The 17524-nt window shown below is 36.4% G+C and overlaps 1 protein-coding gene across 1 annotated transcript; it reads right to left on the reverse strand.

Moving 5' to 3' along the window:
- Positions 1-318: 318 nt before the first annotated feature.
- Positions 319-9143, reverse strand: LOC121255704 (protein root UVB sensitive 6). Its single transcript, XM_041156189.1, has 13 exons — positions 8521-9143; positions 7817-7915; positions 7555-7665; positions 5996-6067; positions 5781-5891; positions 5580-5699; positions 4496-4597; positions 4319-4391; positions 4054-4137; positions 3892-3956; positions 3660-3761; positions 3361-3543; positions 319-573 (listed from the first exon to the last, which is right to left on the reverse strand). The coding sequence occupies exons 1-13, from the start codon at positions 8902-8904 to the stop codon at positions 502-504; spliced, it is 1578 nt and encodes a 525-aa protein (XP_041012123.1). The 5' UTR covers positions 8905-9143; the 3' UTR covers positions 319-501.
- Positions 9144-17524: the final 8381 nt, after the last annotated feature.

Consider the following 17524-nt stretch of genomic DNA (forward strand, 5'->3'; position numbering starts at 1 on the left):
ATTATAGGCCAATAAGCCTATGCAATGTCACGTACTAAAACAGGGCGCTATATCAACGAAAAAAATAAAAAGCTCGAAGCCCCAAAACAAAAAGGTATCCCCCAAATAAAAAACAAACAAAAAAGAAAAAAAAAAGGAAAACGGAAAGAAAGGAAAACAGAAAAATAATCCCGGTATCTATGTGCGACAACTCACAACAGTATGCAACTCCATGCTAACAACACATTACACATTCCCTTGAAACTCAGTACTGCACCATGCCATCTTCGGGTATGTTTCATCACGCAGAGGGCGCAAACTGCAATATTTTTTTTTTTCCTCCACCTTAAAATAGATTTTCCAGCTTCCATGAGACCATGGTTCCCACGTTCCCATTCGTATACTGCAGGACCGCTTTGTCATATGAAGCTGGTGTTTTCCAGTGTGCCCAAGGCGGCAGAAGCTTTCCGCACTTTACTGTCAAAGCCTAGCCTTGCATGCAGATGCAAAAGAATTCGCATGTCATGCCAATTTATCACTTGCATGCACCCGAGCCCGGCCGGGATTAAGAAGTGATTCTGACATCTTCCATCCCTACCAAAAAAAAAAAAAATAACGCTTCAGATAACATGCATTTTAAAAAGAGGTGCTTATCATATCCAACAATCAGATTAATACAACTTGGCATGGTGATTAAACCTAAGTCCAAATAGGCATAAGCTTCACGGAAATTGATTTCCCCATCCCCACCACCTTTTTTTCAACTTGTGGTTAGTGTCGTCAAGATCTTTGCCTATGAAAAGTTTAAGAAATTCAAAGCTGGCTTCTTTTAGAAGTTGAAAAGGCTTTATGCTTTCCAATTTGAACGCATCAAACACCCTTGTAATCCAGCTCAAAGCATTTCCAATTTGAACACATCAAACACCCTTGTAATCCAGTTCAAAGCACCTTCAGGTGCGTTGAAATCACTTGCAAGATTATTACTGGAAATAAGAGGCACTGGAACCATTAGTTGGTTCAGCATTTTCCACTTATCACTGCAAGAGAGCAGTTTTTATCGTTATTCAGGAGATTTTCTCCATTTCGCATTTTGGATACAATTCCATGTTAAAAGAATTATGCCATATAAGACACATCTCCAATAGATACAACCACTTTTGGTACAATATTGCACCCAACCCAAAATGTCATACTTTTCTTTTGATTTTCTTAATCATTTCATACAAGATGTAAAGGCCAAGTTCATCATACAAGCATCACTATGTAGGAAAATTTTTTAAAAAGATTTTTCAGCCAAAAAAAGGCCCACCAACGTGTTTTTTCAGCAGCCTCTGAGATTCACCCCAATGTCATATTGCATGTATTAGCAGTTTTTTCAAGAACCACTTGAACACTCCCTCAAGAGCCAAACAAACATTTCATATCAACAAGAAAATAGGACGAGTGAACTCAAATGGGCACCACCGAGTGGTTGTTAATATCAACAGTACATAATGAGACCTCCTAAGCAAGTGATTATGTAATACCACCTTCTGATAAGTGATAAGGGTAGGTGGTGTATGGGATCCTACATGCTTGGGAATGAGAAGTTCGTGCTCTTTTATAATGCTCCAATGAGGTTCTAATTGTATCATTGACTAATCCTTTTGGAGTATAGGCTATGTGGCTTGGACCTTCTATTGGAGGCTTACAAATAGTATCAGAGCCTATCCCAACCAGAAATGTGAGACTTGAGCCGTGCCACCTACAACGAACTAGCCCGACGAGGACGTCAAGAATATAAGGGGGGAGATTGTGATACTGATAAGTGAGAAGGGTAGATGATGTATGAGACTCCATATTTAGGGGTGAGCACTGATTGAATCGGAGTCGGTATCTCCTAAATCCGACTCCGACTTGCCTAAATGTGGATTGTCGAAGCAGAGTCAGATTTGGGCTTTATTTTTTTCTGGCTTTCAAGATTCAAGTTTACTAAAAACATTACAAAAAAACAAAAAAAAAAAAAATTAGATATGAAAAAACCAAAAATATAACTAAAAATATTTCATATGCTATGCAAACCTAAAAAATTAAAAAAAAAATGGTATTATGTTATTATATTATACTAGTGTCCAATTTATATATAACTTATTTCTATACTAGACTTATTTCTAATGTCTAATTACTTGTTTTTATTCTCGTAAATTAGTATTATGTGTTATTAACTTATTATATTAGACTTATTTTTAAACTAGTGTCTAATTTATTTCTATGCTAGACTTATACCATAGTGTCTAATTACATGTTATTATACATTAGTATTACATTTTTATTATACTAGTGTCTAACTTAATTCTATAGTAAACTTATTTCTAATGTTTAATTACATGTTAGTATGTTATAGTATTACGCGTAATTAACTTATTATATTAGACTGATTTTTATACTAGTGTCTAACTTATTTATATACTTGATTATGTATGATAGTAATACGATGATGTTTACATACACTAAACTAGTAGTCTATTTATATTATAGTATAAGTATATTATTTTATAAACATTAGCTCATACTAGTACATTATTGAATTTAACCATATAAGTTCTAGTTATATAACTATATAACCACACTAGTATATATGATCAATATATAAATAATACATATTTCAATAACATATGTATAATATGGGAGTTGGAGTCGGTGGGTAAAGTCAGAGTCGGAGGATAAAGTCGAAGTCGATTAGACAACACCTTCGACTCTGACTCTGACTACAAAATCCAAAAAAAATCTGACACCAATTCCATTTTGTTGGAGCTCTGACTTCAGCGGTGCAGAGTCGAAGCAAAATCAGACTCGGACTCGGACTCGGATTTTCTGATTTTTACACAGCCCTAACCACATTGCTTGGGGAGAATATGTTATTGCTCTTTATAATGTTTCAATAGGGCTCCAATTGTATCATTGACTAGTCCTTTTGGAGTATAAGCCATGTGGCTTGGGCCTTCTATTGGGGCGTTTATAAATTAGCAGTCTCAGCCCTTCCAGGATGGAGGGTGACTCGGACTTCCTGGATGGAGGGTGATTCAGCATTTCTCTACACTATGTTCCACTTCACTTTACATTACATACTAAGCACATTTAGCTGGAAATGTCCAGAAGCAGGCTTATTAAACACCTTATGTTTTATAGTTTTTAATTAATAGCACATGAGTTTGCTAACCAGCATCGCTTTCAGGATACAAGCAGGTAAATTTCTCATATTTGTAAATTTCAATGAACTGGTAAGCCAACCACTTTAAAAGCTCATGCGTAAGGCAAAGGATGCATAAGAAGAGCTTAAACTAAACATCATTGCAAATTCTCTCAGAGGAAAAAGAAAAAGATAGGCTGATTTCCACGTACCTCCTCTGCAGCTTTGCTCTTGAAAATCCCATAAGAGGCTGAGACCATCTTACATGACTCTACAACATGAGCCTCAAGATCTGTTGTTGGGGACACAATATCTGAATAGCCATACTCACTCTGCTTCCGTGCAGAAAGATGACTCTTATTTGATTCTTGTATAAAATGCAGAAGCATGTGAGCCTGTTAGACAAGGTGAATGCATCTTAAACCAAAAATATATGAAAAAAAGACTCATGGTTAATGAAACGGGTACACAAAAAGAAAAATATATATATATATAAGTCAATATATCTTACATGAAATGCTGCTTTCAGAATGTCATCTGACTTTGCCTGATCTTTGAGCAATGCATATATTTTACCCTTTGAAGAATTATACGTCACAATGTATCTCTCTTTCTGTCTCCAATCAAGAGGAGATAATAAATATATACAAGAGAGACACAAGGCAAATTTAAAAAAAAAAAAAAATACTGCTGAATCCATGAGAGAGAATGATTGAAATTATTCTTCACAAAAAGCGGCATACCTCAAAAAGAGGCTCTATGGCAAGATATGCACCCGGGTCTTGGAATGCATCCCTGAAACTTGGTCCTGCCAAACAGTTGGAGAAAACTTCAGATTGACCTCCCAGGAACAAGAGGGCCATAATCAAGAGCAAAATCTTGCAATATCAATTCTTTACACATACCAAGAACAATAGGCCCATCTTTCAACCACAGAAAACTGAATATGTTTTCGTTCATATTCCCCTCCTGTAATGAGGGAACTCTTCCTGCAAATGGGAAAAACAAAAGCATGATTAAGCCATTAAATCATAAAATACACTTCTTGTGCTCATATAGAGAATTACTAGGACTCATTTAGAAAATAATGAAATGAACATCAGAGAGCTAAAAAGAAAGGGAAGGAAAAATTGTGGATCCACAGTAAACCACTTATGGTGAGTCTAGGACCTGTCTTAAGGAAGGAATCTACTGCCACAGTGAATCTGGCTCGGTTCAATGTGTGCAACACTACAGATTTAACCTGAAGGAAAACATAGATGCAATACACATGGCTAAATTAACATCCACAAATGAAAGAGGCAGGGAAGAATGCTAAACAAATGCGTTATTTATACACAATCTAACCTCTTGGTAAGAGCTGAGGACATATCCGCAAGAAAGTAAGGCAAAAGTAGTGACCAAGGATGGGTTTCTTTTTGAGATCATTATGCTCAGCCCAGTTCCCAGCTTCCCAATACAAAATATTCACCCACATCAATTTCAGATGAATTATATCATGCATAAGAAAGTTTTTATAATAGAGGCTTTAAAAATAAAAACTAACGTAACTATGGAGGGAAAAAAATTGGAAAAGACTGCCAGCAAACATGATAGAGGCCCACTTTTTACAGCTTTCCATTGAAAAGTGAATCAGTAACAAGATTTTTTTTAATTATTTATATATAGGTAATAAATAAAAAACAGCTCAACAAATTATATGAGTTTATGAATTAAAAGTTTTTGAGATTTGTTTGACACGAAATTTAGCATGTGTTAAGCACAAAGAAAATTAACCTACTTGCGGAGATCAAAACAATAATCCAATTAAAAGTAATTAAGTGGTGTGATGTTATTAAAGACTTGCATGATATATAACCTGAACCTAACCTTATACAAATATATTCCAAGGATATAACTGAAATTCAGACTCAAAGACATTCTGTTAAAAAGCAATCCAATTAGAACTAATTGACAGATGGACTTTTTGGTTCCAGATAGTCAGTTAATACTTTCAACACTCTTATATGAGATTTTGACACATTAAATATATAATGAATAATTCTACTTATCATCCTCACACACCACACCTATTTTAATTTTTTTTTTCATTTTTCCTATAACAACTATGTGGTGTATGGATAATAAGTAGAACAACTCAATTAGTTTAACAATAATAAAATAAAATAAAAAATAATATTAAAATATGTAAAGTGTGTGGTGTGGGATGATGAGCATCCCTCTAAGAGGTTATGGCTGCCAACAATTAGATACTTCAGAAAACCAGAAAGAGACCATGTAGTCTGTAGATGGAAAAATAAATTTTTGAAGAGAGAGAGAGTCTCAAAACAGTGTTTCGGGCCCCACAACTTCATTCAGTAGACCCATATTACAGTCCTAGTATTATAGATATTATCTGAAAAAAATGGAGAAGGAAGTTTGATAAGCATACTAGATCTGCAATATTTCCAACACATTCTCCTTTAGCAGTGACATCCCCAATGTTTTCTCCTTTAGCAAAGGCTTTGTAAATTGGTGTGCGAGTTGATGTTGAGGTTACAGCAGCAACATTCTACAAGCAAAGAGTACGGAATATGAGAGTACAGAAATGATATGAACACAATAGATAGCGTCATGAAAAAACTAGGAAAACCTTCGCCACATTAGCAGCACAAGCCAAAGGAAGAAACAGGTGTGGCACAGCTGAAGTCGCCAACTCCACAGCAGCACCCACTTCCATAAGAAGATCACCCGCAAATCGCAGCTGTAACACAACATTAATTTCAGATAGATGGCCTTAAAAGCCGGGAGATGTCAGGTTGGAATTTGACTGCCAAACTGAGCAGAACAGCAATTAATTAATTAAACCTGTTTTAGGTCAAAATCAAACTTCTTTCCTTGGCGGGCAAAAAGCATTTTTCCAACACGACCAGCACCATCCTACAGATAATTTAACATTGTGAAAATATGTTGGCCATTTTATTAAGAAGACCACACTCAATATCAATGAGAAGGGCTGAAAAACAATGAACTAAAGTAAGACAAGGAACTAAATTTTCATTTAGGAGAGAGCTCTTTCTTCTTCCCAATCTACTAAGCTCCAATTGGATGTCAGCATTAGTCTAAATCACATATAGTATTGAGAACAAGGTTGTTTATAATTTGCAACCTAGTTATGTAAATTATGAGTAATGATAGGTACAAGTCTCAAATAGACAAGCCTCGCACAAGCCCTTTGTAAAAATGTGGGTCCCACTAACAAAGAATAGTTTTTTATAGTTTTTTTAGGCGGGTCCACTTTTTTATAAGGCTTGTATGGGGTTTGACTATTTGGGACTTGTACAAATCATTTCTCGTAAATTATTTTTGGAAGTGGTAGAGCACAACACTTCAAGTTAAAAACTTGAGAATAAACAGACAAAAAGTGACATATTATATCAATTTTTCGATCTATATACGTACAGATTTCTAAAGGTAGTATGGCACATAAACCAAGGAAAAATAAAAATAGTCCAAATAATAGAAACCCGTAGGCACTCAATTGAACAAATTCAGATTTCAAGTATGAGCAGCACACACCATTTATTTGGACACCTACCACCAGTGCATGAAGCGCAATAGAGATGATATCATCTCTTATCATCCAAACTGAAAACTACATGTAGCACCTCGGAAATAAATACCGAACTGAAGACTCCAGATGACAATAAAAATTGTCATATTAAGAGAACTGCAGCTATTCATAAGGGGAAATAACCTCCCATATGTTCTCTTAGAGATGTTCTAATAAAATAGTTTTTTCCACGAGAGAGGTTCAATTCCTTGAACACAGCTATGGAACCAATGTGGAGTTGGCTACTTGACTAAGCAAACTATTTCAAATATTTTCGGTAGGATACCAAGAAGATGAAATGGTATTGTGTATCCTCCAAGTCCTAAGTGATCATATGTTTCCTTGATGTTTATTCATTGAGTTATTCTCATTCTCATGAGTTCATTTATTGAACACCTATAACTTGTGCAGGAAGAGGTCTTCATTACACGTGCAAACTGGACACCAGATACGTTACACTAAAACTAATAAATATAGTTCACTGAGATCATGAGATGTGATATTGAGATGCCCTTAGTTAAAATGGCATAAAGACAGATTCTCCAACACCTCGACTTCTTGTTTCGCTTCAATAGATGGACTTGTGCACATATTAGATTTTATTTATAAATTTGAAAAAACCATCTAACATGTGAACATACTATATGTGAAGGCATACATCCAATGGCAACATGTCATTTAAGTTAGTTTGAACTACTATATTTACAAATGGACTTCAATCTTCGTCACCCATATGATCTTGCGAAACAAGGATACCAGAAAACTATTTGAAAAACATATCTTATTTTGTGAAATGTATAAACATCATCCTCACCTTGAGAATCCAGTTTATGGCAACAGCTCCAGGCGTTGCTCTTCTAGAGACCCCAACTGAACTCAAAAGCGTTTGCGTCGTAAAAACACCCATTGCTCCACCAAAAAAGTGCTACAACAAATAAGTTAAACATTGAATATAGCATTTAGGAGCACCAAAAGTATTCGATCCTAGTTTACTCTATTTATTCACTACTGGTGATCATTTCCCTTAAAAGGCCCACCTTTCTAACAGTAGTCAATGAAAGAAGTGCAATAACTACCTTCAAAGCCCTCCATGTCATATATGGGACATACGAAGGAGTAACACTATCAGGGAAACCTTCTGGAAGTACATAGGATCTTACGAACGACATCAACTCCTGCACAAAAAATCCAATACACAATATCTTTAACGAATCCTATAACCGTGTATTCAATGCCCCCGTATTCAACATTACGGAATAAAGTTCCATTTCAATGCGTTTAATAAGCATGGCAAGTTCTAGTCCTACACCAAAACTTGGTAAGGAAAAATCTCAACGAATATCCAATTATGTCTAAACAGGGGATGGAAATGTTCAAATATATGTGCGTAGATATATACGGAAGTACAACGCGCTAGATTTAAGTTGTAAAATAGGTCTTAAATAAGTATTGATAAATTCAACCAATCGGTCGGATTGTTTTCGACAATAAAATTTTGTAGCTTTAGGTTGATATTGTTGTAAAGCAGATCAACAAAGGTCAACTGCAAGTGCCGTAATCAGTGAAAAATGGAAGAAAATATACAATTGGTGCAAAATAAAACTTTTAGCAAAAATATAGTAAAATTGAAATTCTAATGAGTTCCGTATGATGCATAGGCTCAAAAATCAGACCTTGATCGGTATGGAGCGGTAACTAGTTCAAGTTATTTATGAAAACAAATAATAACATTAACAGGGGAGAAATTATGAAGACTGGAAGTATAAATAATAGGACGCACTTCAATGGGGGGAACTTGAGGAGTGTAAGAAAGGCGGGCGCGAATGGAGCCTTTCTTGAAGCTTCCGGAGGCGTCCTTTTCAGCCAAGTAGTTCCATCTGCGGCCGTCGATTTCCTCGCAGCAAATGAACCTGAGGCTGGAATTCACAAAGTCGTCCTGCAGCAGGCCGAGATTGTCCGATGAATGGAGCAAAGATGAATATGAAGAAGGCGGGTGAGGGGCGGAATCGGGAGGAGAAGAAGCGAGATTGGCGCTGATACGCAACGTTTCGCGAACGAGGAGGCGGGCGTCGTGGGCGGAGGACGAGGAGGTGGTACTGGTAAGAGTGTGGGCGGCGGATTTTGGCGAAGATTGCTTCAATTTAATGGGAGGAGGAGCGGCCATTGCGGAATTCAAAGGGGAATGTGAATTTTAAGGATCGAAAATGAGATTTGATTTAGCGAATGGAACGATTTATTATCATTTTTAAGAATGATGAGGATGGAAGAGTAAAGGCAAGGCAGCAGCTTCGGTTGTAACGACTAGCAAGAGCGAGAGAGAGAGAGAGAGAGAGAGAGAGAGAGCATCATTATAAATTATTGTTCTAAATCTAATTCTAAAGCGGATTTTGATGTGGTGTTGTGGGTTGTTGGCAACTTGGCCTAACTGAGAACGCCTACATTTATGAACGGAGCGACTCATGAGACATGACTAGCAACAAAGGAGGGGGAAGATCCAAAACAAATGCCCAAGCCACATGTATAACAAAAATTTTATGTATATTTATTTTTGTATATTTTTTGTGTATTTTATTGTTATAATTAGTTGTATCACTTTTTTTTAATATAAAATAATTATTTTGACCAATCACATGATTCACATCAATAGAACACGTAATAAATACGTAAAAGTAATTGCATGTAACATAATTCTATATATATGAATATTCTAATCACACAATGATTATATAAAAATAATTTCATAAATTGATGTGAATTGATAATATTTATCAGATTGTAAAGTTATTTTTATTATAAAATAAATATGACGGATGATATAAAATTATGTCAAATTATAAAATTTATTTTTATATAATTAATTTGTGAATGCAATACTCTTCTAATATATATATATAAACTAAAAAGTTGAGACATTTTTGTTTCCCACTGTTTATACAGAATGTCTCTGTGGTTTATTTCGTGCTCCTTGCCCATGATTTGATCATTTTTTAGACGGCTAAACCTAATAGATAAACTACTCCAGTGATTGACTGCATGCATGCTCGAGGTGGCCGAGCTTTACCCCGATCTGCACGACGTTATTAAGCTTTTATTTTTTCGTATGCACTAAAAGGGCCCTAATATACGATTAAGATCTCGTTTGGATGGTAAAATGAGATATTTTAAATAAATTAAATAAAATATTATTTTTTAATATTATTATTATTTTAAATTTTAAAAAAATTAAATTATTTATTATATTTTATAAAAGAATTTGAAAAAATTATAATAATAAAATAAAATAAATTAAAAGTATTTATATATCCAAACGGAACGTAAAATCCTCTTCTTAAATATATTTAATTAGTAAAAAAAAGCAAGAAAAACATATCATACAATATTCAAGATTAGGGTCTAGACTATATCATCTCATCAAACAATATTAAGAGTATTTATTTATCCAAATGGGACCTAAAATTCTCGTTCACTTTCATAAAATTTTTTATTTAATCTCATCTAATCATTATAAATTTTTACATAAAATAAAATAAATAATTTAATTTTTTTTAAATAAAAATAATATTAAATAAAATCTCCAGAAACTATAATTACTTGGTGGAACCGCACACCTGAGGCTGTAATTACTTTATTGAGTTTTTTTTTTAAAAAAACAAAAATTAAGGAAAAAAAATCTTGACAACTGTGAATTCACGTAGCGAGGGAAAGAGCAATTTGGTGCTGTGGCGACGGCTGAGGAGATGGAGTCGAGGTGGTCATTGGTGGATTGGTACAAGATTATTTATCGATAATGATAGGGTGTATTCAAGGAAGAATATATACATATAATATATTATATAATATATTATATAATAATATTATAAAAATATTTATAATTTAAAATATAATCGTATAAAATGTTGTAAAGAATATTTATCGAATAAGATATGAATCCATCTTTCTATCGTCATCCATCGTACTGTAACTGGAGCTGGACCCCTGCTTTACAATGATTACACGTTCGACACTTCCTCTGGAGAGGAAACCATGCGTTTCATGCTAAACGCGTCCACTTGTCTGTTACTACTTTACTTTTCTTTCGGTTACGCGTGTCATGGCTTTGGATTGTCCGATTGGGTTTGTACTTTGGATAGCAACAATGACGTGTCATTTGAAGATTGGTTGATTTAGTTTTATTAAAGGAGGATGGCATGAATTTGTGGCATGCCTTACATCTTTATCTTGTGTATTGCCACGTGGGTTCCAAGCAACTTGTTTGGGCCATCACTGAAAAACTGATTGTGATCTGTCCGGTAATAGTTCTTCTACAGATATGGAAGTTGGTGTACGAATTGACACGAATAAATTATTATACCACGTCAAGTATGAGTAAAGAAAAAAAAAATAGATGACAATTGTCCGCGAATTGAATGGAGACGGTGAAATTCATTCTTAGGCCATACTTATTGTCAAAGCCACACTTCCTCTTTTAAATTTGTGATTTTATTTTTAGGTCCTTGGAGATAGTTTGATGACTGCTTGATTGCTGTCAACATTTGGAAAAGATCAGAAGTAGAGAATACAAACTGAACTTCATCCTAAAAAATCAGTCCACATAAGAGATGGTAGTACAAATACTAGTGAAAATCAGGACCAAATATTACTTCATCTGGGCAGCAAGATTGGAATTGAATTGCCTTCATAGTCTCTTTAAACTGTGAATTTCTATAGACATTAGTAGTAGCAGTTCCAGCTGCCAACCCCCTTGCCATTCCCAATAGAAAAACTCTCTGCAGAAGGAGAGAAATGGTTCCATGTCAGCAGAAAAAAAGGTACATCTGATCCAAATATTTTTTATTGAATAAAGAGTTTCTTTTTGCCTGTTTCTAAAAGTAAAAGATGTCTGATATATCTGCATAGTGGATTCCATCAATTCATCGTTGAAAGGTACAAACTTTGGCTTTCCCCTGGGTAGTACCAAAACTGTAAAAAATCAATCTAGAACAATTCTCAAAACCCATATAAACTATCTACAGCACAAAATTCAAAGTTCAAGTAAAATCCAGAAAATAGCATTAAAGAAAGTCAAATAAGAATCTTAATGAGATGGCTGTGATTGGTTTTCTGGTGAGAATAGGAGAAGGATCGTCGTCTGCAATTCTATGTATATGTGGCTCCAATTCCTTGTGAGTAACAAATGGGACACAAGTCTTGAAGCTTTCAAGATCAGTTCGTCCATTAAGACCAAGACTCTGTAAGTACTCGACCAATCCATTCTCCTCTAGAATTTTCTTGAGAGTTTCTCTCTGAACTTTTCCGACGTCCTAGGTTTGAATTTAGGAGGGAGACGGAGGAGAAATGCCGAATGCACATGCGAAACGTACCGTTTCATTTTCCACGTAGACGTTCTTGCACGAACCCTACGCCAAGTCTCCTACAGATATCATTTTTCGTTCATTAAAAATGTAACCTCAAAGATCGAGACTTACCTCTTTTAAGACGTGTGTAGTAACAACGTCAATAAGTTACACTACCTTACCATATCATACCATACCAAACAAATCAGTTCGTAAATATATTTTGTAATTATTTTGTAAAATCAAGCATTTGAACAATACATAAATAGGATATACAAAATATGGTGACTATGGTTGTTTGGATACAAGAAGTCTCTCAGCTCATCTTATATCATATCATTTAATCATTACAATTTTTTCAAACTCCCATACAAAATATAATAAACAATCTAATTTTTTCAAATGCCAAAATAAAAATAATATTCTAATAATATTTTATTTAACTTTTAACTTTTATCTCATCCAATCTTAACTCACCATTAAAACCACACATATTCATTCGTCATAATCTAGTATTTTCTTGAATATCGATTACAGTTCCACTTTGCAATGGTTCGTTCGTTGCTAAGCGTTTAACAATCTCCAATATGAGTCTTCTATGTTAGCAATCCCACACAAAAACCATAAGGATAAACACAATGGATGAAATCAAAATTTCTGCACATTCCATTCCATCAACACAAAAATCACTCAACCTCAATCGAAACTTTAAGCACCTCACAACCTTCAGACCAATGCGTTGGTTGCAAGATTCGTCGCCCACTGCTGCATTTTGTGTCACCCACCAATTTCGTCGCCATTAGCTCAATGAATCCATTGCCAACCACAAAGAAAGAGAAAAGATAAAAAAGAACATATTGTTACACAACCATCGCAAGCCCTGAGAACAAGTGGAAGAAACGACGTGAGAGATAAGGCTTGCGAAGGGACCTAAAGACAAGAAGAAACCCCAGTGCACGTGGGTGTTGAGTTAGGTGTTTAAGTGTGTTGATGTGTCTGAAGTTTAGTTTGAGTCAATGTACTTGCACAGTAGATTGAGTCGGGTGGGTTATCTGAAGTATAGTTATTTATTTCGTTGGGTTGTAGTGTGGGTCATTTGTGGGTCACATCCCTGGCCTAAGTCAGTTGGTTAGGTTCATGTTATTTATAGTCCATCTTTATTTTCGTTGAGTCCAGTAGTGGTCGATCCATGGTCCATTTTGGTTTTAGAGCAAAATACTTTATATTATAAAAGAATGAATGAGAAGGCATCGATCAAGTAATAGAACCATATTTCCTCTTCATCTCTCTACCTTTTTCTCTTTAACTTTTTCCCTTTTCTGGAAGTACTCCCTCAAAGAAAGCAAATTTATGTATTTTCATCCTATTGATTTCGGAAGTGTTACAAGTGGTATCAGAGACAGGTTTCTGTGCATCAGATTTCAATCCATGCTAGAAGATACTAGATTGAATTAACTCCAAGATGGGCTCACTGCCCTAAAAAAGTCTATAGATTCCCAATACCAAGACCTCAAAAAATCTACCGAGAATCTATATGTACCTGTCCAGTTTGGTTTAAACCGGTTTTCAAAATATGAAAATCGGTACTGTACCGATTTAGGATCTGTTCTTATTTTTAAGAACTAGTATCACATTGGACCGGTTACAAATCGGACCCATTTGGTTCTGTTCGGTTTAGCCGATTTTCTAATTTTTTTCGTATACCCTTACTTGCGACTGTATGTGGACAACAGGGGCTTGAACAGCATGACCATCAAGGATAAATTTCCATACCAGTGGTGGAGGAGCTGATGGATGAACTACAGGGGTCGGTCATCTTTTCTAAGTTGGATCTAAGGTCCTGCTAACACCAGATTCGGGTAAAGTCTGAGTATGTGCCCAAGACAACCTTCCAAACTCATGAGGGCCACTATCAGTTCCTAATGATGCCATTCGGGCTAACCAACGCCCCCTTCACCTTTGAAAACTTGATGAACGAGGTATTCCATCCTTACTTAAGAAAGTTTATTTTTGTTTTCTTTAATGTATCCATGTGTACAGCAAGTCAGAAGGGGATCACCTCAAGCATCTCCAAATCACTTAGGAGACCCTTAGACAACACAAGTTTTATGCAAAGCAGTCCAAGTGCTTGTTTTGGTGCAAGGAAATAGCTTATCTTGGTCACTTAATATCGGCTCAAGGTGTTAGGGCTGATCTCAATAAGCTCATGGCCATGGTGGAGTAGCCTCTTCTTAATTCTCTCAAGGCCTTAAGAGGAGTTTTAGGCCTAACGGGCTACTACCACAGATTCATAAAGAGTTACGGGGGAATTGCTGCTCCTCTCACTCGGATGCTCAAGAATAATGGTTTTCAATGGAGTGAGAAGGCCAAAGTGGTATTTCATAAGTTGAAGGAAGTTGTAACTCAACCACCGGTGTTAGCACTACCGAATTTCAACACACCCTTTACAATTGAGTATGATGCATTCGGGACAGCCATAGGAGCAGTACTCATGTAGCAGGGCAAGCCCATTGCTTTTTTCAGTCAAGCTTTGAAAGGATGTGCCCTGAGAATGTCAACTTACAAGAAGGAATTGTATGCCCTAGTTTCAACTTTCATTAAATAGCACCCTACCTAGTGGGACAAACCTTTGTGGTCCAAACTGACCAACAAAGCTTCAAGCATTTGCTTGACTAGAAAATAGGCACCCCGATGTAGCAAGTGGTCACCAACTTAATTGGATATGATTTTGTGGTGGAGCATAAAAAAGGCTCAGCAAATATAGAGGTGGATACCCTATCAAGAAAAGGGTTGGAAAATGAAGGAACTCTAATGCTGATCTCTTTTCCTACTCTAGATTGGATGGAGGATTTGAAGACTGCATATGAGTAAGATGCACAGCTTAAGGAACTCCTGCAACGTTGTTCTGAAGGGAAACTGAGTTCTAAGTATACTATGGGGGAGGGGTTTCTACTTTACAAGAATAGATTGTATATTTCCCACCATGAGGAATTCAAAAATAAATTATTGGACCTGACACAAAGTAGCCCCTGGGGGGACACTCGGGGTATCACAAAACTATCCATGGGGTGAGGAGAGATTTTTATTGGCAGGAGCTAAAGGCAGATCTGAAGAATTTCATTCGGGCTTGCGATACATGTCAAAGAACCAAGGTGGATAATACCCTGCCCAGTGGCCTACTGCAGTCACTGCCCATACCTACCCAACCTTGGACTCATATATCTATGGATTTCATTGATGAGCTTCCCATCTCATGTGGGTTTGATAGTCTCTGGGTTGTTGTGGGTAGATTAACAAAGTACAGTGACTTTATACCCTTAAAGCACCCTTACACGACAAAGGTGGTGGTTGAACTATTCCTTAAACACATACTCAAGCTACATGGCTTGCCTCAATCGATTGATTCCGATAAAGATAACACATTTACCAGCCAATTCTGGCGGGAATTATTATCTCTCCAGGGGTTACAAATGGCCTTAAGCACTGCTTACCACCCCCATACTGATGGTTAAACCGAGGCAGTGAACAAGACAGTAGAGAACTACTTATGTTGCTTTGCTGGTGACAAACCTAAGGATTGGTCCTCGTGGATTTCCTTCGCTGAATGGTGGTACAATTCTACCCAACACCATTCAACCTAGATTACTCCCTTTGAGGCTCTCTATGGCTACCCCCACCCCAATTACTAAACTACATACCAAGGACAGTTCAGGTCAACACTGTGGACATGACTCTGCACACAAGGGATCAAATCTCTAAATTACTCCAGCACAATTTACACAAAGCCCAACAACGCATGAAAAAAAATACTTTGACTTGAGAAGGAAGGAACAAGAGTTTACAGAAGGAGAATGGGTGTACCTACGACTACAACCATATTAGCAGACGTCTGTGGCATAACGACGGAACCTCAAGCTAGCTCCTCAGTTCTTTGGCCCCTTTTAAGTAACTCAGAAGGTTGGCAAAGCTGCCTATAAGCTAGATCTACCACCTTCTTCGTGGATCCACCTCACCTTCCACACATCTCAACTCAAGCGAAAACTCAGTGCTAAGGTATCTGCCATCCCAACTCTACCCCCCTGTCGACGACCAAGGCGTGATAAGCCCCGAACCAAAAGAAACTTTGAATCGCCGAACGGTTAAAGTGGGAAACAAGGCACATGTTGAGCTTCTTGTACACTAGTATGGACAAGGACCCGATGATGCAACATGAGAAATCTATTCACAGTTGAAGAACAACTTCACACACCTTGCGGGCAAGGTGTTTTTATGGGAGAGGATTTGTTACACAACCATCGAAAGCTTTAAGAACAAGTGGAAGAAACAGCGTGAGAGAGAAGGCTTGCGAAGGGACCTGAAGACAAGAAGAAACCCCAGTGCACGTGGGTGCTGAGTTAGGTGTTTTAAGTATGTTGAAGTGTCTAAAATGTAGTCTGAGTCAGTGTACTTGTGCGATGGATTGGGCCGGGTGGGTTGTTTGAAGTGTAGTTGTTTATTTCGTTGTGTTGTAATGTGGGTCATTTGTGGGCCACGTCCTTGGCCTAAGTCAGTTGGTTAAGTTCATGTTATTTGTAGTCCATCTTTATTTCAATTGAGTCCAGTAGTTGGTCGGCCCATGGCCCGTTCTGGTTTTAGGGCAAAATACTTTATATTGTAAAAGAACGAATGAGAAGGCATTGATCAAGTAATAGAATCCTATTTCCTCTTCATCTCTCTACCATTTTTCTCTCTAACTTTTCTCCTTTTCTGGAGGCACTTCCCTCGAAGAGAATAAATTTCTGTGTTTTCATCCTATTGATTTCGCAAGTATTACACAGATGCAAATATGATTTTTTTTCCCTGGACAACATATTAAAATGAATTAAATAGCCTTACTTTCTAAAATTTTTCTCCTTCAGCCCCACTTTCTTTATCTGTCTCATTTTCCTTCTTTTCGTCCCTTGCTTTTTTCCACTGTTTTGGTCCTCCAAAATTTTCATCATGATGATTTCTTTTAACTAAATCTTCACAGATCAAAATCCAATTGTTTAACAAAAAAGTAGGAGGTCGATTGGATAATGAAAAAGAAAATGCAGATAAAGTAGGAGCACCCAAATCCAAATCTTCACATTTGTAACTAAATATTCATAGATCCAAATCCAATCTTTGTATGAGCACCACAAACTTGTAACTAAATCTTCGCAACTCCAAATCCAATCTTCGCACTTATCTAATGATTGGATTTGGGACTAAAGAAAATGAGGTCGTCGTTTTATTAGATTGCATCTAGGTGCTCCAATTTTTTCTTATTTTTCTTCTTCATTCGATTCTAGTGGGGTGTATTTTTTGTTTGGCTAGTCTGTGGTGCAATTGTAACATACATAAAATATAACGCATATGTGATATTTTTTTTATTGTAGGGTTGTTATTTGGAGAAAAATAGACAACCGGTTGAAAGTTTTTCTCTATCCA

This window comes from Juglans microcarpa x Juglans regia, chromosome 3D (assembly GCF_004785595.1).
Source record: "Juglans microcarpa x Juglans regia isolate MS1-56 chromosome 3D, Jm3101_v1.0, whole genome shotgun sequence".
NCBI classification, from domain to species: Eukaryota; Viridiplantae; Streptophyta; class Magnoliopsida; order Fagales; family Juglandaceae; genus Juglans; species Juglans microcarpa x Juglans regia.

What these genes read in the sequence shown, in the direction of transcription:
- LOC121255704 (XM_041156189.1), bottom strand. Translation starts at nt 8,904, where the DNA reads ATGGCCGCTCCTCCTCCCATTAAATTGAAGCAATCTTCGCCAAAATCC. An exon ending in GTGCTGCTAATGTGGCGAAG is followed by an intron (nt 5,700 to 5,780) that starts GTTTTCCTAGTT and finishes CTTTGCTTGTAG; the next exon opens with AATGTTGCTGCTGTAACCTC. An exon ending in AGATTCCTTCCTTAAGACAG is followed by an intron (nt 4,138 to 4,318) that starts GTCCTAGACTCA and finishes TCCCATTTGCAG; the next exon opens with GAAGAGTTCCCTCATTACAG.